This window comes from Ovis aries, chromosome 13, assembly GCF_016772045.2.
Source record: "Ovis aries strain OAR_USU_Benz2616 breed Rambouillet chromosome 13, ARS-UI_Ramb_v3.0, whole genome shotgun sequence".
Taxonomy (NCBI): Eukaryota; Metazoa; Chordata; class Mammalia; order Artiodactyla; family Bovidae; genus Ovis; species Ovis aries.
In genome coordinates, this window is record NC_056066.1 from 63,587,601 (window position 1) to 63,607,705 (window position 20,105).

Consider the following 20,105-nt stretch of genomic DNA (forward strand, 5'->3'; position numbering starts at 1 on the left):
AGTGTACCAGCATGCAGATCAAGACACAGAACATTTTTGCCACCCCCTTTTGGGTCTCCTTCCTGTTTTTACCTCCTCTTAAAGGTAATCACTGGGCTTCCCTGGTGGCTTAGACAGTAAAGAATCCGCCTTCAATGTGGGAGACCTGGGTTTGATCCCTGGGTTGGGAAGATCTCCTGGAGGAGGGCATGACAACTCATTCCAGTATTCTTGTCTGGAGAGTCCCATGGACAGAGGAGCCTGGTGGGCTACAGTCCGTGGGGTCACAAAGAGTCAGACACGACTGAGTGACTAAGGACAAGGGTAATCACTATTCTGACTTCAAACACTATACATTAGTTTTGCATAACATTATATAGTTTAAAAATTGTGTATGAAGACAGAATGTGGTGCTGGAGGACTTCTGTTGAATCCCTGGTTCCTGGCTGAGTGATCTTGGACCACTCATCTAATTTACTTGAGACTCATTTCCCTCTTTGTATAAGGGACATAAAAATGTTTGTTTTAGTTGCTAAGTTGTGTCCGACCCCATGGAGTGTAACCTGCCAGGCTTCTTTGGCCATTGGATTTCCCAGGCAAAAATACTGGGTGGGTGGCCATTTCATTTTCCAGGGGATCTTCCTGACCCAGGGATCGAATCTACAACTCCTGCATTGGCGGATTCTTTACCACTGAGCCACCTGGGAAGCCCAGGCAAAAATACCTCATACTTTAAAGATACACTGCGTTCTGTCTAGTGTTAAGAATCACCTGGGGCACTAGTTAAAAACCCACATCCTGCAGAACATGTGTTCACAATAGGACAAAAATTGATTGTGGGGGTGCAGAGGACATTAAAATACATGTATGTTTAAAAATTGTTTTGTTTGCATGCCCTTCTCCACTTGCAGGGATCTTAGTTCCCAGAACATGAATTGAACCTGTACCCTTGGCCGTGAGTGCAGAGTCCTAACCACTGCATAGCCAGGGAATTCCTCCCCATTCAAAATTTTTTTGGTAAAAGCTCAGATACATGGTACATACATGATAAAAAGTACATTTGTGACATTAAAATTTCATGAGGGAATTTAGGGGAAAAATGTCTAGTAGGACTTCGCTGGTGATCCAGTTGTTAAGACTCCATGTCCACTGAAGGGGGCATGGGTTTGATCCCCAGTGGGGGAACTAAGATTCCAAGTGCAGAGTGGCATGCCCACCCCCGCCCCCAAAAAGTGTAAAATTGTTCCTTATCGAGATGATAATTTTAAAAAAGGTGAGAAACATTGCCCTACCACAGTGATTGTCCAAGTGTGATCTGTGGTCAAAAATGCAAACACTGCGGTCAGAGCTCAGAGTTACTGAACTGGAAATTCTGAAGGTGGAGCCCAGCAGTCTATGGTTTAAGTCCTCTAGGTGATTCTGATGGGCACTGAAGTTTGAGAACCACAGCACTAGATAATGTGAATGGGGTAGGGTTATAGGAATCTGTATCTTTAACATGCTTTCCTAAGGTACATTGCAGGAAACACTGACATGGAGGACTTGAAAGTACTTTGAAAAGTGTAAGTGACTTTCTAAATGGTAAAATACTGTTTTTATTAGGAGGAAACATGCTAAACAATAATAGCATAGATCACTAATTACTAAGCACTTAGTTGTGCCTCTGAGTTTACTTCCACAGCCTATTGATTCTCACAAACAATCTATGAAGGAAGAGGTTGGAATCTGAGGCCAGACTTCCTGGGTTCTTATCCAGCATGTGACTTGGTTTGTGCATCTGTAAAGTGAGGAAAATGAAGGTAGTTCCTCACAGATTCGTTGTGAGGATTAAAGGAGCTTATTGATCAGCTCTAAGAACACCTGCCACGTTGGCACCACTTACGTGTAAGCTATTTTCATCATCCCTAAGTGTACACTGTTAAAAGGTGGAGTTGAATCCAATCAGTGTAACTCCTGAATGTAGTTTTTTAAGGACTAAGATACGGTTCAGTGATTCTCAAAGTGTGATCTCCTACTAGAAGTACATCAGAGAGCTTGTTAGAAATGCAAATTATTAAAATGATTAGATCCTATCCCAGATCTGCTGAATTAGAAACTCTGGGGGTGGGGCCCAGTAGTCTATGTTTTAACAAGCCCTTCAGGTGATTCTGAGGCACACTAGAGTTTTGGATCCGTAGCCATACTGTTGAGAGGTTCTGGTGTGAGACGAGGAGGGTTTTTTAAAAAGCCTAGAGATACCGGGCTGTGCTGCACTCAATATGCTAGCAAATTTGGAAAACTCAGCAGTGGCCACAGGACTGGAAAAGGTCAGTTTTCATTCCAATCTCAAAAAAAGGCAATGCCAAAGAATGCTCAAACTACCACACAGTTGCATTTATCTCACACGCTAGTAAAGTAATGCTTAAAATTCTCCAAGCCAGGCTTCAGCAATACGTGAACCGTGAACTTCCAGATGTTCAAGTTGGTTTTAGAAAAGGCAGAGGAACCAGAGATCAATTGGCAACATCCGATGGATCATGGAAAAAGCAAGAGAGTTCCAGAAAAACATCTATTTCTGCTTTATTGACTATGCCAAAGCCTTTGACTGTGTGGATCACAATAAACTGTGGAAAATTATGAAAGAGATGGGAATACCAGACCACCTGACCTGACTCTTGAGAAACCTATATGCAGGTCAGGAAGCAACAGTTAGAACTGGACATGGAACAACAGACTGGTTCCAAATTGGAAAAGGAGTACATCAAGGCTGTATACTGTCACCCTGCTTATTTAATTTCTATGCAGAGTATATCATGATAAATGCTGGGCTGGAAGAAGCACAAGCTGGAATCAAGATTGCCAGAAGAAATATCAATAACCTCAGATATGCAGATGACACCACACTTATGGCAGAAAGTGAAGAGGAACTAAAAAGCCTCTTGGTGAAAGTGAAAGAAGAGAGTGAAAAAGTTGGCCTAAAGCTCAACATTCAGAAAACGAAGATCATGGCATCCAGTCCCATCACTTCATGGGAAATAGATGGGGAAACAGTGGAAACAGTGTCAGACTTTATTTTGGGGGGCTCCAAAATCACTGCAGATGGTGATTGCAGCCATGAAATTAAAAGACGCTTTCTCCTTGGAAGGAAAGTTGTGACCAATCTAGATAGCATATTCAAAAGCAGAGACATTACTTCGCCAACAAAGGTCGGTCTAGTCAAGGCTATGGTTTTTCCAGTGGTCATGTATGGATGTGAGAGTTGGACTGTGAAGAAAGCTGAGCACCGAAGAAGTGATGCTTTTGAACTGTGGTGTTGGAGAAGACTCTTGAGAGTCCCTTGGACTGCAAGAGGATCCAACCAGTCCATTCTAAAGGAGATCAGTCCTGGGTGTTCATTGGAAGGACTGATGCTGAAGCTGAAACTCCAATACTTTGGCCACCTCATGCGAAGGGGAGGGAGGGGGGAGGGGGAGGGGGTTCAGGATGGGGAACACGTGTACGCCCGTGGCGGATTCATGTTGATGTGTGGCAGAACCAATACAATATTGTAAAGTAATTAGCCTCCAATTAAAGTAAATAAATTTAAATTTAAAAAAATTAAGAAAAAAAGACTGATGCTGGGAGGGATTGAGGACAGGAGGAGAAGGGGACGACAGAGGAGGAGATGACTGGATGACATCACCGACTCGATGGACATGAGTTTGAGTGAACTCCGGGGGTTGGTGATGGACAGCGAGGCCTGGCGTGCTGCAATTCCTGAGGTCGCAAGGAGTCGGACACGACTGAGCAACTGTACTGACCGGGAGTAATCCAAGAGTCCCTCCCACCTAGCTAAATACAAGCTCGGATTTAGCTGCGCTCACCAGCCTCCGCTAGGTCTTCCTGCCCGCAGCTGGTTAGTGCGCAAGGACTTCTAGGGCTTGTAGTCCTGATAGCTCCGGAGCTGGAGGCGCCTGCGCGTTGGCCGCCAACTCGTTCTAGTAGCTGTGGTCCGGAATCGGGACCGGCTGCCATCTTAGTCGAGGGACTGAAGAGTAGCCGCCGCCCCGTGTCCCGGTAAAAACCCGCGGGCGGACTGGAGGCAATTTTGGGGAGAGGGAGGGTCCTGGATGAATACGTCGGAGGAGGGCGAGAGGTAGAGGAGTGCGGCGCGTCAGCCGGGACCCGAGCCGCGGCTGCTTCCTCTTCCCTCAGAGCCGGTGCCCGTGGTGGGCGCGGGGAGCTCGGGCTAGTGGCAGGGGCCGGGCGGAGGGGTGGCGGGGATGGGTCATCTGGAAGCCCTGAGCGGCCCCTGTTGGGCTCAGACGGTCGGAGCCCCTCTCCTCGCGGGCGCCAAGTTCTGAGAGAACTGGGCCCCAGCGGGCGCCCCCGGGGTCCAGCCCAGAGCCCGTCAGCCCCGCCCGGGGGCTCTGCTCCTGCGGCCCGGCCTACGCGAGGGGCCCCGCGGCAGCGGCCGGGGCGGGCGACGTGGCCCTGCGAGGGGCGGCGGCCGGGCCCACCTGCCACCCGCTGCCCTTCCCGAGACTTTTTGGAGCTCGCACCAGCGAGAGGGGCCAAGTACAGCGGCTGCCTCTTCTCTCTTCCATTCCCTCCGTCTATTGTCCCCCAGCGTGGTGGTCCCGGCCCCGGCGTCGTCGTCGGCGCCCGCTGCTGCTGCAGCGGCCCCGCCGGCGCCGAGTTTTGCAGACGTGGAGCTGTCACTGCCCTTCCTCCTGAAAGTGCCCTTTTCTTTAGCGGAGAGAAGGAAAAAGTAGTCGTGATGAGGACAGGACTTGGTGGGGACTAAGTGGGGAACTCAAGTTCTTAGACTTTGCTCCGGGCCGCGACGTAGAGCGAAACACAGGATCTCTGCGCCCCAGGTAGACGCTGGGCCTCAAGTTAGCGATGTAACCTGGTGGATTTGCAAACTACCCGAAATCCACGATTCCCCAGTAACAACTCACCTTGTTTTCTTGCTAATGTTTGTATCTTGTTAGATTTTCCGCTGTTATTCAGCTTCAGTGTAGTTTTTGGGAGTGAGGGGTGGGGAAGGAAGAGACATTTCAGGGAATTTTTCTCTGAAAATTAACGAGGCACTTGAGCCATCCATCTATCACTGTACTTAGTTTGAGTCTTGCATGTATTCCTAATATAATTAGATCGTAGGGAAGTACTAGAGGCAGTGTATTTCCACCCTCAAAATGGGCTAGAGAGTTGTTTCTCTGCCGAAATAAAGTTCTCAGAGCAGGTCTGGTGAGAGTCTTAATCATGTATTCATAGGTTTACTCAGGTTACAGTTACTTCATTTTTAAGATTTAGAAATGAAGGTGGAAATTCACCTGCTGTTTTCAACAGTGGATATAAGTTTTTTGGGTGTGAGTCCGAAAGGAATTCCTTCATCTTCAGCATATGAGTCAAGTCAACAAGGATATGAAATAAACAAGTGCAGGATAATTCCTCAGTGTATTCTAGAGTAAATCATTTTTCCATTCCTTAAAGAAACGTCTTTACACCAACTGGAAGAGACAAACCAGTAGCCCCCAAATTTGGTCATTAAAATAATCAGGCAGCTTTTTTAAAAGTAGAAATTTCAGAGCCTTATTTCCGAGATTGATTTAATAGGTTTGGGTCGGCCTTGAGGATTAAAACTTGCCTCAGGCAATTTTGATGGTTTTGGAAACCTTTGAGACAATACTTTGAATAAACCAAAAGCTTTGAGATGGAAGAGGAGGTAATCAGTTGTGTCTGATTTGAGGAGGAAGAATCTGCTTCAAGCTGAAGTTGGGTCTTAGCTGAAGTGTTATTGTAATGGAGAAAGGGAAGGACAGGGCAGAGGAAACACCTCAGTACTGTTAGTAAACACAGGATTGTGGAAGATAAAAGGGAGCAGGGAGTGGGATGGGGAAGGAGAGCATTATGGATGTGAGGCAAGAAAAAAACTTGTTTTCTGTTGTTAGCAATAGATACAGATTTTTTATTATTTATTTATTTATTTATTTTTAGATACAGATTTTTTAACAGGAAAATGATATTGAGTACATGTTTGCTTTGGGAAGATTGCTTTGTGGCATGAGTGAAAGGACGGAAGAATGGCTGTTGCAGTGGTTTAGGTGAGAAGTGAAAGGCTTGTCCTCATTGAGAGGCCGTGGGCATGATCAAGGGATTAAATTTAGTTCTTTACTAGTGCAATATTGTCCTATTTTTGTATGAGGATTTCTTTAGGGCCATTCTGGGTAAAAGGTTCCTTTTCTGTCAAAAGAACCCATTAGCAAATCAGAATAGTATTGCACAGTTATATATGTTAATGGTATCAGAATTTATTGTTAGCATCCTTGATCAGGTACAATTTGTAGAATTTAGAGATTAGACTGAAATTTATGGCTATCAATGCTATTGGTTTATGAGCTTTTTGGGAAGTGTTTTTTCTCCCACCCTCAGAAACTTGGTTTTAGAATTTTAGAGTTGGGGGACTCCCCTGGTGGTCCAGTGGCCAAGACTCTATGCTCCTAATGCAAGGGTTGTGTGTTCGATCCCAGTTCTGAGAACTGGATTCCACATACTGCAACTAAAGATTCTACATACCACATCTGAGACCCAGCATAGCCAAATAAATAAATAATACATATTAAAGAGTTGGAAGAGATTGTAGAGATTATCTAGTCCACAGTAGCAGATACATTTTGATTTATGGGCCAACTTTCACTTGAAGTAGCTGCCAGAAGCCCTGTGTTGAGAAGGATTTTAATCATAAGGGTTCTCTGGGAAAGTGAGTTATGATTGATTAGTGATGACTCCTGTGGACACTAGTTATCTAGTGGTTGGTATCAATATATGTGCCAGGTATATGCTATTCTTGGACTAGTCCAACCTTTTCTGTTTTGTTTTTTTTTTTAAATAAAGAATCAGAGCTAAAAGTAGAACCAAGTTTTGTAACTCTTAGTCTGTTCTCCAGTGTACCAAGATGAATGTGTACTACTAAAGAACTTTTGGTATTAGACCAAAAGAAAAAGTATTTCTAGCCCGTGCCTCTTGACTGTTCAGAGTTTAACAAGGAACTTTGGCCTAGAAGTGAGTTGTATTCATTCTGGCTTAGGAAATTTGTGTTTATACTCACAGAAAAATAGCCACCCTCTGCCGCCTTTTCTTGTTCCTCACCCTTCTCTGTTTTGGGTTTAGGGGATTGGTTTCTTCCAAGTTGCGGGGATAGTCCTTACTGTGACCTCAAAAGGTAGAGTATGTATTTATATGGCCCTCCTCATTTTGCCATGTAGCTATACGCAGGTGAGGAGTTACTCTATAGTATGGGTTAAGGCAAAAGTGTATTAAAGGCCCCCCTCCCCCCCAACCCCATATTTATATCACCTAGCCAAATTTTGGGCTTATAATATGCACTCAGTAAAGGCATGTTGACTTTTGTGGCTGTAAATGATACTGGCTTTGAGTCAATATAAATTAGCAAGTGGGGTTGAAGAACTGAATTGCAGCATTCTCTCACTAAGAGGTCAGCCCTCTGCTAAAAATGTTGGGCTGGAAACTAGCCTCACAACTAGAAGTAGTTAACCAGAATCTGTTCCTTTTTTTGTCCTCTTTCAGTCTAGCAGTGTACTGTCCTTGGAGGACTGATGCCAACTCAGCTCTTTGCTTCTTTACAGAATTGGCTATACTCAGATCCTTGGAGTACTTTTTTCTTTTCTTATCCCTAGGAGCTTCCAAGTTGCAGGGATAGTCCTTACTGTGATCTCAAAAGGTAGAGTATGTATTTGTATGGCCATCCTCATTTTGCCATGTAGCTATACGCAGGTGGGGAGTTACCGTATTGCGTGAATCATTTTCTTCCCAATTTAACCTTATTATCCTGCCTGCTCCATCAAAAATTATCTATTCTGTGAAACTTTTTAAAGGACATTGTGCTGTCCTATTCCAAAGGTCATTGCTGATCTGATGTGTTTAAACACAGGAGTAATGTGTTAATGGACCCTCCTTCCTTTCTCAGGTAACATGCATTTAACCGTGGCCTTCTGGAGACAGCGCCTTAATCCAAAGAAGTGACTTCAAACAGTGAAAACTTCAGGTATGGTGGCATGCTTGTGAAAGAGTGGGGGTCAGAAATGATGCTGAGGGTGAGCACTGGTCCTGTTAACAGCTGTGGGAGTATGGGGAGAGACCAGTGTTGATGCTGCCTACATCACTTGGTTGAAGACATAGTTTCCATTTGGATCTGAAACCCATAGCTGCCTCTACAAGGATTAGCCTGTGAGCTACATTGTATTCTTAATTTGGGTCCTTTGACTTTTGTTTTTCTAAATAGCTTCCCTATACAGTCATATACTTTTCTCATTTGTGCTATTTTAGAAACATTTATCTCTATACTTGTCCATACATGTGCACATATATTGGTTAAAATATGTAGGAATTAAAAAGAAAACAATATAGTTCAATGGAAACAGAATAGAGGACTTGGAAAGAAAAGGTCTGGGTTCTGATTTGATTTTGCTGCTGACAAACTTGATTTTTGGCAAAGTATTTAATCTTGGCAAGACTTAGTTTATATGTAAAGTAGTTATGTTGATTTCTGCCTGCCTCCCTGGCATTGTTGTGAGGATCAAATAAAATAATACATATTAAATCTTTAGAAAAAGTGAATTCCCATCTGAAGCCATTATCCAGATTTATAAGGTGGGAGGGGTTGGCAATAATATTGAAAAGGAAAACAGGACAGGACAGATTCATCTGAAAAGATCAGGAGAGGGAAAAAAAAGACCAGGAGGAAGAAAAGGAAGTCTGCTGGTTAAGAGAAAAGTAGAGCACAGGAAAAGTCAAGCAGTGAGAGAATAAGGAGTAAAGGAAGTAGAGCACATGAATTGGTGAGAAAGCTGTATAGGAAAGAGGATCCCTTTCATTTGCTTAACCCTAACCTTGCAACTGTTGTTATTACCACATCTCTTCATATGAGTGTCCCGTCCGTACTTAAGCTTCTTGTCCCCATTGTAAAATCATAGTAAAATTAAAATTGTGTGACTCTTTGTGTTTAGTTTATATTTTTGTTAACAAATTGCCTCATAAATGCCAAGAGACCAAGGCTGTGGCTTGCTTATTATGGTATCCCATGTTAGTCTATAATCAAATGTGTGATTAATCTGTGGGTTTAAAAAAAATAATTACAAAGAGAAAAGGAGATGGTAGGGTGGTTTGTGAGATACTAAAGAAAGGAAGTGGATAAGAGGAAAAGTAGATAAATCAGAGGCAGTGAGAGGAAGAATTCTCAGAGGATAATGAAAGGAAAGTATGAAATGAAAATGAAAAAAGTATATAGAACAACAGGGAAAAGATGGCGTTATCTGCAATGATTGGAACAAGGCAAATTTCATATCTTTACTGGTGGTATAATACCTCACAAAAAGTTATGTACTGGGAAGATCATCCTCCATACCAAATATCTTTAAAATATTTCTAAAAGTATCCATTTCATCCTGAGCTCACAGAGTAGTTCTTTGTGGAAAGAAAACTGGGCCAGCATTCAGGAAATATGTGTTCTGGCCTTGATATTGCTTGTTACTTAATTTCTGTGATCTTGAGCAATTTGCTTAAATCTCTGGACTGCATTACTTTCTACTGAAGGTATGAACATGATGCTTTCTCCTTCCAGCTCTTTGGTTATTCTTTGTGCTGCTTATGCCAGCTCACCAATTTTTCAGGGCTTTGTTGATACAATGTGGGACTGGTCTCAAAATATCTTATAATAGGATTTCAGAGCATCCATTGCTTTGTAAATGAGAAGCCATTTTAAATTCTACTTTATTTTTTATTTTTAGCTGGGCCATGCAGGTTGTAGGATCTTCATTCCCCATGCAGTGGACGCTCGGAGTCCTAACCACTAGACCACCAAGGAATTCTCTTTCTGCTTTAAACATTGGTTGAGAGACCTGCAGGAAGAAATGTTGAGCTTGTAATATTAAGCAAGCGTTTATTGAGCCCTGTTATGCTAGTTTCCAAGGGATACTCTACCTCAAGGATTTTGTGTTTTTGTGAGGAAAATAAAACTATTCACTAGTAATTACTGTAAAAAGCAAGATGATAAATGCTATAATAAGGATTTCATTGCATTTCAATTTAAGATGTTTGGATTTCTTGGTTCCTTTATTATAACTGAATATGTGCTAATTGCAGGAACTCATGGAAAAAGCAGTTCCTGCCCTCAAGAAACTTAATTCTTTTCATGTCTGCACACTGTTTACTCGTAGATATATCCTTCTACCCCAAGAAAGAGAAGAGTTTTATGCTGTATCATCACTTTGTAGTTTTGAACTAAGGATTCATCTCATTATTGAGCTTACCTTACTCCGGGAGTAGTCTGATAACAAATATATAGTTTGATTGGATTCCCTAATATTTCAGTTACAGATATAGTTTTCTTTTAAGGTGAGGAAAAAAATTCAAAAATGCCATCTGCATTTAGGTGAACTTTGGTTTGCTTCTTAGTCATTTGTGCAAAGAAAGAATAGGCTCTAAAATTTAGTCTCTTGAGTCTTCGTTCCAGGCAGTTAATTCAGTTGGTCACAGAAGAAAGGATGGTAGTCTTAAGGAATCATATTGTAGGGATTAACAGTGTTCCCTGGAGTTAGACTATCTGATTTTGAATTCTTACTGTACCTTAAGTACTGGCAGTGTGACCTTGGCTGAGTTGTTTCACTTCTCTGTGCCTTAGTTTTTTCATTTATAAATCGAGAATAATAATAGTGTATATCCATAGGGTTTTTGTGTGGATTAAATGAGATAATATATTTTTGCTTGAACAATAGTTGGTTCACAATAAAGCAGGAAATGTTAATTGCCAGTGTTGTTACCATTATCACATTATCATCATCACCAACCTTGTCTGTTCTAAAACTATCATTAACCAACCTTGTCTGTCTTAAAATTGTCATCTTAATTTATTCATTCAGTAAATTTGTATAAGGGGAGCACTGTAAAGTCAGATGCCTACAAGGGCTAGATTTAAATAGTAATGGTAGAGCAGGTTGGGACTTAAGTGATTTACGGAATTCATGTTACTCCAGGGGGGCAGCTGTTCGGCAGCTTTGGTTTACTTTTTTAAAAAATTGAGGTGAGATTTATCCATCTGGCAGGAGGTAGGGCAGGAGGCATATAGATGAAGTGTGACCTGAACATCTTTTTGTGAAGAGAAGCTGGAATTTAAGATTTTGTGAGAAATTTTTATTTTTAAATGTTGGCAACATAATGAATTCATAAAAATGCTGTGAGCCAGACAGATTCACCACTGTGGGCAGACTTTGTCTTGTGGGTTGCTGTTCTGTAACCTCTGATCTGGGACTTGACTTTTTGCTGCATAACCCATGTTCACTGCTCTCTGGGAAGAGAGTCCTTACTCACATAGAGATTTTTAAAGTTCAAGCGATACCTTACTGCTGTCTAGGGCTGAATGAGGCGTAAACAGAAAGATTAAGGCAAAGAGGAGGAGGGAAGTTATTTAAAACTGGGATTCAGAATGGGAAAATTGCAGGAATGAACTTAAGGTGGTGAAAGAAAGTGCAGTGAATTTAAATTAATCTGAAGAGGGTTTGTGTGGTCCCAGTAAGAACAGAAAGTTTAGAAAAATTAAGAGATCAGTGTAGGGGCAAAATAATTTTCTCGTCTTCCCTTTCAGATTCTTTGACTGGTCTAATAATTGCTGTAAGATAGAGTAACAAGAGAAAACAAATTTCCTAAATACAGTGTGGGAGCCTCATAAAACTGAGACCCAAAAGGCAGCCATAATAGGGGCTTATATAAATATCCTGAGCCTTATAAGGAAAAGGGGTAGGGGCTGGTGATACAAAGGGAAGAGGAGAGATGTTTGGAAAATAAAGGTTGCCCTGTTACTTACTTAGTTAAGTTTCTTTTCTTTCTTTCTTTCTAAAATCATTTATTTGGCTGTGCTGAGTCTTAGTTGCTGCATTGAGAATCTTTTAGTTGTAGCATGGGAACTCTTAGTTGCAGCTTATGGGATCTAGTTTCCTGACCAGGGATCAAACCCAGGCCCCCTGCATTGGGAGTGTGGAGCGTTAACCACTGGACCACCAGTGAAGTCCCTGCAGTTAAGTTTCTTAGGTAAAAAGATACTTTCTGGTAATAATTCTCTTCTTAGTACAGGCCTCCTTTCCAGTGTAAATGTAGGCAGTTGTGGGAGGGAGAGAGGTAAAGAGCTTTTGCAGCTGAGTTTTGATTTTCTTTAGTTCAGAATAATTCTTATGCCAAAGTGGCATATTTTGGGGTAGTGTACTCTGCTGCCCTTCAGCAGTCTTCTTATTTTTAGGATAAACTTAAGTCCTATTGACTGGTAGGATGAAGTGGTATTTTATGAAATTTATTTTGTTAATATTGAAGTCTACAGTATTTATTGGCACCCCACTCCAGTACTCTTGCCTTGAAAATCCCATGGATGGAGGAGCCTGGTAGGCTGCAGTCCATGGGGTCGTTCAGTTGGACACGACTTAGCGACTTCCCTTTCACTTCTCCCTTTCATGCACTGGAGAAGGAAATGGCAACCCACTCCAGTGTTCTTTCCTGGAGAATCCTGGGGACGGGGGAGCCTGGTGGGCTGCCGTCTATGGGGTCGCACAGAGTCGCACACGACTGAAGCGACTTAGCAGCACAGTATTTATTAGAGTTGATAGGGTCCAGAGGCAGGGAGACCAGGCTAGGGAGGTTGTAGTGAGAATGGAAAGTGAGGGACAAAAGCTTGTATCTGGGTCACCCTGTGACAGTGGGACACTGCAGTCAAGAGGCAGATTTTGAAAGCTCTTCCCATATTTGTTCTTTTGTAATAATTAGGATATGTGAGGATAATACTGAAGAGGCTACCCTCCGTTTTCATAAGGATCTTCGTTACTGTCAGCCGTGGCACCCCCTTTAATGGTGGATCATGTATATAGTCTCATAATTACCCAGCTTTAAAAGAATAGAAAAGGTAAAATCAAAGTAGTTCAACTGCTTATTACATTTCTAGTTTAGCATTTTTGGTCATCTTGATTAACCTCTTCTGTAGACTTTGAACATGGAATTTTTTTTATTTACCAAGGTTTGGATACAGTGACAAAAGGTTTTCTCATGGAAAAGATGTAGAATTTTGTTGCAGAAACTGGACACAGTAATTAATTTATGATTCAGAATGTTTAAAACTGATAAATGTAGAAACGTGAAATGTGTTTATTTTGTATAGCCTGAGAAAATGATTTTCAGAATTTGATTTTCAGTAGGCCTTTGGTTCTGTTTATACTTTTCTCATGAAACTTTTCTTGACATATACAGGAAAGTTAACTTCTTATTCTTGACTAAAATGCAAAATGTAGTCATTGTAAGTAGTCTTCTTAATAAGTAAATCTAATAGTGTGTTCAGTTCAGTTCATTTGCTCAGTCGTGTCCGACTCTTTGCGACCCATGAATCGAAGCACGCTAGGCCTCCCTGTCCATCACCAACTCCTGGAGTTTACTCAGACTCATGTCCGTTGAGTCGGTGATGCCATCCAGCCATCTCCTCCTCTGTCATCCCCTTCTCCTGCCACCAATCCCTCCCAGCATCAGTCTTTCCAGTGAGTCAACTCTTCACATGAGGTGGCCAAACTATTGGAGTTTTAGCTTTAGCATCAGTCCTTCCAATGAACACCAGGACTGATCTCCTTTAGAATGGACTGGTTGGATCCCCTTGCAGTCCAAGGGACTCTTAAGAGTCTTCTCCAACACCATAGTTCAAAAGCGTCAATTCTTCGGCGTTCAGCTTTCTTCACGGTCCAACTCTAACTCTCAAATCCATACATGACCACTGGAAAAACCATGGCCTTGACTAGACGGACCTTTGTTGGCAAAATAATGTCTCTGCTTTTGAATATGCTATCTAGGTTGGTCATAACTTTCCTTCCAAGGAGTAAGCGTTTTTTAATTTCATGGCTGCAGTCACCATCTGCAGTGATTTTGGAGCCCCAAAAAATAAAGTCTGATACTGTTTCCACTGTTTCCCCATCTACTTCCCATGAAGTGATGGGACCAGATGCCATGATCTTAAGTTTTCTGAATGTTGATCTTTAAGGTGTGTTAGAGCCTGAATATTCAGAATATTTGAGAGACAGCAACTTTTCCCTCATCAATGAATAAGAACACTGAACTGAGCCTGTGAAAAGTAGACAGAGTTGCAGCCATCATAGAAATGCAGTAAAAGGATCAAATTGAGCTAAATCCAAGTCTAATTTAATGCAAAGAGAATTTGTTTTTTGAATTTTTGAAGCATGGTCTAACCTAGATTCTGAAGTTCATTTGTTTTGAAAATTTAAAGAGATTTTTAGGTGGTTCATTTAATTATGGGTCTGCTGTGGAAGGAAAGGAATATCAAAGAGGGATTAGCTGCATTTGCTTCTGTGGAAAGCTAGTAAAAGGGAAATCCTAGATTATCTTTTACCCTTGAATTTCTGGAAGGAAAGATAATTACTGTAGGTCTTAATTAAAAACTGTTAATGTATGTATTGAAATGTATAGAACCTGGCTACTATTGCTTTTTATTGTCCAGAATGTTGCTGACATTGATGTGCAGTCATCTGCTCTCCCTTTCTCTTTGCCCTTCAGGATTTAAACTTTTTTCCTTTTTCTTGTTGGAGTTTTGGGAGAGTTGGAGATATAGCATAGATGTTCAGTCTGTTCTGTTGATTTTACTGTTTAAATTGATACTTTCATTAATAAGGGGCAAAGAAAATGATAGACTTATATGTCCTGATTATTTTTTGTCATTGTAAAATATGCATAGCATGTTGGTAAAATATGCATAAAATTTACAACTTCAACCATTTTTAAGTGTTTAATTCAGTGATATTAAATATATTCCCATGCTGCATGCCTATTACCACTATGCATCTCCAGAATTTATCATTCCAAACTGAAACTCTGTATGTGTTATTAAACAATAATGCCATTCCCCTCCCTGGTATCACTGCATTAATTTTTGTCTCTATAGAATTTGACTATTCTTGCTACTTCATATCAGTGGAATCATACAATATTTGTCCTTTGTGTCTGGCTTTTTAACTTAGCAGTGTCTTCAAAGTTCATGTAGCATGTTTCAGAATTTCATTCCTTTCTAAAAAGCTGAGTAACATCCCATTTTATGTGTATAATCACGTTTTGTTTATCTGTTCATCTGTCAGTGGCCTTTTGGATTACCTTTTGGCTATTGTGAATAATGATGCTATGAATGTGGCTGTATAGGTATCTGTTCAAGTCCCTTTTTTCAGTTCTTTAGGTGTATTCTCAGAAGTGGAACTGGTGGATCAAGTAGTAATTCCATGGTGGGTTTTTATTTATTTTTTTATTGAAATATAATTGATTTACAAATGTTAATTTCTGCTGTACAGCAAAATGACTCAGTTATGCACGTGCACATTCTTTTTATGTTCTTTTCCATTATGGTTTATCCCAGTGCTTCCCAGGAGGCTCAGTGGTAAAGAATCTGGCTGCCATGCAAGAGACTCAGGTTTGATCCCTGGTTCAGGATGATACCCTGGAGAAGGAAGTGGCATTCCTCTCCAGTTTTCTTGCCTGGGAAATCCCACAGACAGAGGAGCCTGTCAGGCTACAGTCCACAGGGTCACAGAGAGTCAGACACGACTTAACAACTCAACAACAACAACATGGTTTATCCCAGGATATTGAGTATAGTTCCCTGTGCTATATAGTAGGACCTTATTGTTAGTAACGCCATGTTAATTTTTTTAGTATCCACCATAGTGTTTCCCCAGCCGCTATGCCTTTGTACATTCTCACCAGCAGTTCTCAAGGGTTCCAATTTTCTACACCCATGACAACATTTCATTTCACTTCTTTTTTTTTTTTTTAAAGAATAGTCATTCTAATGATGAGAGAAGTGGTATCTTGTTGAGGTTTTGATTTGCATTTCTCTAGTAATTAGTGGTACTTTTCTTTTCCTATGCTATTTGTATATCTTCTTTGGAGAAGTGTCTATTCAGTTTCGTTGCCCTTTTTTAAACTGGGTTGTTTGATTTTTTTAGTGTCTTAATTATCTTGTAGGCTATTTCTTGTGCTAGGGTCTTGTGCTATTCCACCTCCTTTCCTGTTATTGACAAAGCAGTTAGAACCATTCTCTAATACATAGTCTCTCAGTAAATGAATGTTTGATAAAATGTTAAAAGTAGTGCTTTCTGGAAAGGTAAAGGTTGGTTGGGGCAGGATTTTCATTACATTTTCTTTGGTTTTGTAATTCTATATTCTCTTTTAACTATTTACTTGGGTGGGGTAAACATTTATAAAGGATTAAGCTTTAGGCAAAGAAGTCCCTGTGTCATCCAGATTTTATTTTGGAGAAGGAAAATGTTTTAATATCTTTTTAAAAGAAACTTCACTCTTATAGGACTTGCTGTTGCTACTGCTTGCCTAAGAAAATATGAATCATTCTGAGGTATCCAGACAAATATTTTACCTTTTGTAATTCTGAAAAGGAAGAAGTCTGTTTTAATCATTTCAGTGATTACTTGATTTTTGTGTGATGATTTTGAATTTCTTTTTTGTGCTATTTATTAGGGGTTTTTCTGTTGTTGTTCAAGAGGGATTTGAGAGTGGTCCTAGACTCCATATATAAATACTTTTGAAATGGACCAAATTGAGTAAGTTCAGGTATGCAGTGACATAGATTTTTTTGTTTCATTTGTTTCCCTGTTGTTCTTTTCTTTTTTGGGGGGAGGCTCAGTTATGGAACCGGAGAAGGCAATGGCACCCCACTCCAGTACTCTTGCCTGGAAAATCCCATGGATGGAGGAGCCTGGTAGGCTGCAGTCTATGGGGTCCCAAAGAGTTGGACACAACTGAGCGACTTCACTTTCACTTTTCACTTTCATGCATTGGAGAAGGAAATGGCAACCCACTCCAGTGTTCTTGCCTGGAGAATCCCAGGGACGGAGGAGCCTGGTGGGCTGCCGTCTCTGGGGTCACATAGAGTCGGACAGGACTGAAGCGACTTAGCAGCAGCAGCAGCAGCAGCAGTTATGGAACTGTGGTTTTAAATCATGAAATTAACATTGAGCAAGACTAGAGATCTCAGTTTTTGGCTGCATCTTCTGTTCTGACCTTGGACCATTCATTTTGATTGGGTTGTTTGTTTATTATTGAGTTCTAAAAGTTCTCTGTGAATTCTGGGTATAAGCCCTTTATCAGATAAGTGTTATATTTTAGTTAGATATATTCTCCCAGCCTTTTGCTTCTTTTTTCATTTTCTTAATGGTGTCTTTTGAAGAGTTCAGTTCAGTTCAGTCGCTCAGTCATGTCTGACTCTTTGCGACCCCATGAATCGCAGCACGCCAGGCCTCCCTGTCCATCACCAACTCCTGGAGTTCACTCAGACTCACGTCCATCGAGTCAGTGATGCCATCCAGCCATCTCATCCTCTATCGTCCTCTTCTCCTCCTGCCCCCAATCCCTCCCAGCATCAAGGTCTTTTCCAATGAAGAGTAGAAGTTGAAGAGTAGAAGTTCCTAATTTTAAAAAGGCTAAATTTCTCGATTTTTATATTTTGTGGACGGTACTTTTGGTGTCACAGCTAAGAAATCTTTGCCTGATTGGGCACTCCATTTAACTTTGCTGGATTCCCAAGCATTTATCTGTAAGAACAAATAAGATGTGTGCGGTATTTTGCTTTCTTTGAAATGGTGTTTTATTCAGTTCCTTTGGGACTCAAAGTAGAGGAGGTAGTCTTTGTAAATTTTTTTTAATTGGAGTATAATTGCTTTGCAATATTGTGTTAGTTTCTGCTATACAACAAAGTGAATTAGCTATATATACACATACATCCCCTCCCTCCTGAGCCTCCTTCGCATCCCCCCGTCTCACCCCTGCGGTCATCGCAGAGCGTGAAATGGTGCTCCCTGTGCTGTACAGCTCCCCACTGGCTGTCTGCATGCTCGTGTGTACTGTCCGTGCCGCTCGCTCCGTTCGTCTCACCCTCCCCTTCCCCCATGACCGCACGTCTGGTCTCTATTCCTGCCCTGCATATAAGTTCATGGGTACCATTTTCCTAGATTCCACATGTATACGTTAATGTACAATATTTATTTTTCTCTTTCTGACTTCACTCCGTATGACAGACTCTAGGTTGATCCACATTACTGCAAATGACACAGTTTTGTTCTTCTTTAATGGCTACTATCCCCTACATTTGTGTACCACATCTTCTTTATCCATCTGTCTGTCGATGGAGATTTAGATTGCTTCCATGTTCTGGCTGTTGTAAATAGTGCTGCAGTGAACATTGGGGCACTTGTGTCTTTTGAATTATGGTATTCTCAGGGTATATACCCAGTAGTGGGATTGCTGAGTCATATGGTAGCTCTATTTTTAGTTTAAGGAACCTCCATACTGTTCTTCATAGCAGCTGTATCGGTTTACATTCCCACCAACAGTGCAAAGAGTTCCGTTTTTTCCACACAGTCTCCAGAACTTATTGTTTATAGATTTTTTTGAGAGGAGGTAGTCTTGGAATAGAATACTAAGGTGAAAATTTGCAGGCCCAAACTGGAGTGTAAAATTGACTCTGCTTTCATAATCCTATTTGTTTCCTAATGGATAAATGGTTATTTGTCCCAAATGGCAACCCACTCCAATATTCTTGCCTGGAGAATCCCATGGTCGGAGGAGCCTGATAGGCTGTAGTCCGCGGGGTCGCAAAGAGTTGGGCACAACTGAGCAACTTCACTCACTCACTCACTCTGCCCCCAGTGTTTAGAACTCTTGGAAATAAATGATTCTGATTTTTTTCGCTGGATTTTTAATACAATATTTAAAACTATGCTTTTTAGTTCTTTTAATATAAATGCATCAATTTGTTTATGTAGTATACATAGACATTACTTGTTAGCTCATTATTGACATCTGGTTTCCTCAATAATTCTCTTTCTAAAGAAATGTTTATTTTGGCTTCCCTGTGTCTTTGTTTCTGCTCTCAGGCTTCCTCCAGTTGCCGTGAGCAGGAGCTACTCCCCGGCTGCAGTGTGCAGACTCCCCATTGCTGTGGCTTGTCTTGCTGTGAAGCACAGGTTCTGGGCACATGGGCTTCAGTAGTTGCTCAGTGGCATGTGGAGTCTTTCTGGAACAGGGATTAAATCTGTGTCCCTTGTATTGGCAGGTGGATTCTTAATCACTGGACTACCAGGGAAGACTGATAATTCTTAAACAATGTGTAAAAATGATCTGAGAAAGGCTTGTTGGAAGGATGGAATGGTGGCTGTCCAGAGTCTTTATTTTGAGGAAAATTTATGGGTTTTAAGAGATAGTCAGAAACAAGAGTTCTTGGACACCAGGAAATTGAGCTTTATATTTAATCGAGTTGTATAGTTTCGCACAAGACTTTTGGCAGAAGAGAGCAATATTTAGAGTAGTACAACAGTAGTTATATTTATTGTGGCATGTTAAATCCTTTAAACTCTAGCAGTAAATAATCAAAGCCAGGACACAGCTTATAATAATAGTTAATACTAAGATGTTTATCCGAAAGCTGTTTGGGAGAACTGGGAGAAAAATTGCCTTCTGTAATACTAGGTGCAAAGTTCAAACCAGCAAATGAATATTAAAACTTACAGTTCTGGTGCCAGTTTCCTTCAACTCTTTTATACTGTTGAACCTTGAAAATTGTACCTTCTTATGTTTCTCTTTGGGATTCCCTGGTGGCTCAGACGGTAAAGCGTCTGATCGCAATGCGGGACACCTGGGTTTGATCCCTGGGTCGGGAAGATACCCTGGAGAAGGAAATGGCAACCCACTCCAGTACTCTTGCCTAGAAAATTCCATGGATGGAGGAGCCTGGTGGGCCACATACAGTCCATGGGGTCGCAAAGAGTCAGATACAACTGAGCGACTTCACTTCATGTTTCTCTGAGTAAGATAATTGTCTTTTTTACACCTATGCTTTAGAATTCACACTGGATTCCTGTTTGGCTGGAAGATGGGGAAGAACTCTGGATTATCTGAGATCATTACATGATGTTCAGAGCCAAAGTGTCACTGTTGTGGGGGATAGGGGATGGTCTACATCCTGCTTCCCTATTAAGGTAATTTTTCCAGTAAATAGGAAAGCAGTTTTTCCCCATTGTGAATGGATCTGAGTTAGTTTCTCTCCTTTTGTT

General features: G+C 41.3%; 1 protein-coding gene across 23 annotated transcripts in view; it reads left to right on the plus strand.

The window, feature by feature from the left end:
- The first annotated feature begins 3,937 nt into the window (after nucleotides 1-3,937).
- The window catches only part of ASIP (agouti signaling protein), a 76,722-nt gene continuing 60,554 nt past the window's right edge, over nucleotides 3,938-20,105 (plus strand). For 11 of the 23 annotated variants that reach the window (XM_060396825.1, XM_060396824.1, XM_042229574.1 and 8 more), the window contains exons 1-2: nucleotides 3,938-4,014; nucleotides 7,931-8,008. Coding sequence is in view for 1 of the 23 variants with exons in the window: in XM_042229571.1 (XP_042085505.1) it covers nucleotides 15,264-15,266 (3 nt within the window). In the remaining 22 variants the exon portion in view is untranslated. Of the gene's footprint in view, nucleotides 4,094-7,640; nucleotides 7,685-7,930; nucleotides 8,009-15,212; nucleotides 15,267-18,929; nucleotides 20,031-20,105 lie in introns of those variants that run through there. The other 12 variants (XM_060396823.1, XM_042229585.1, XM_042229583.1 and 9 more) reach the window with 8 other exon arrangements.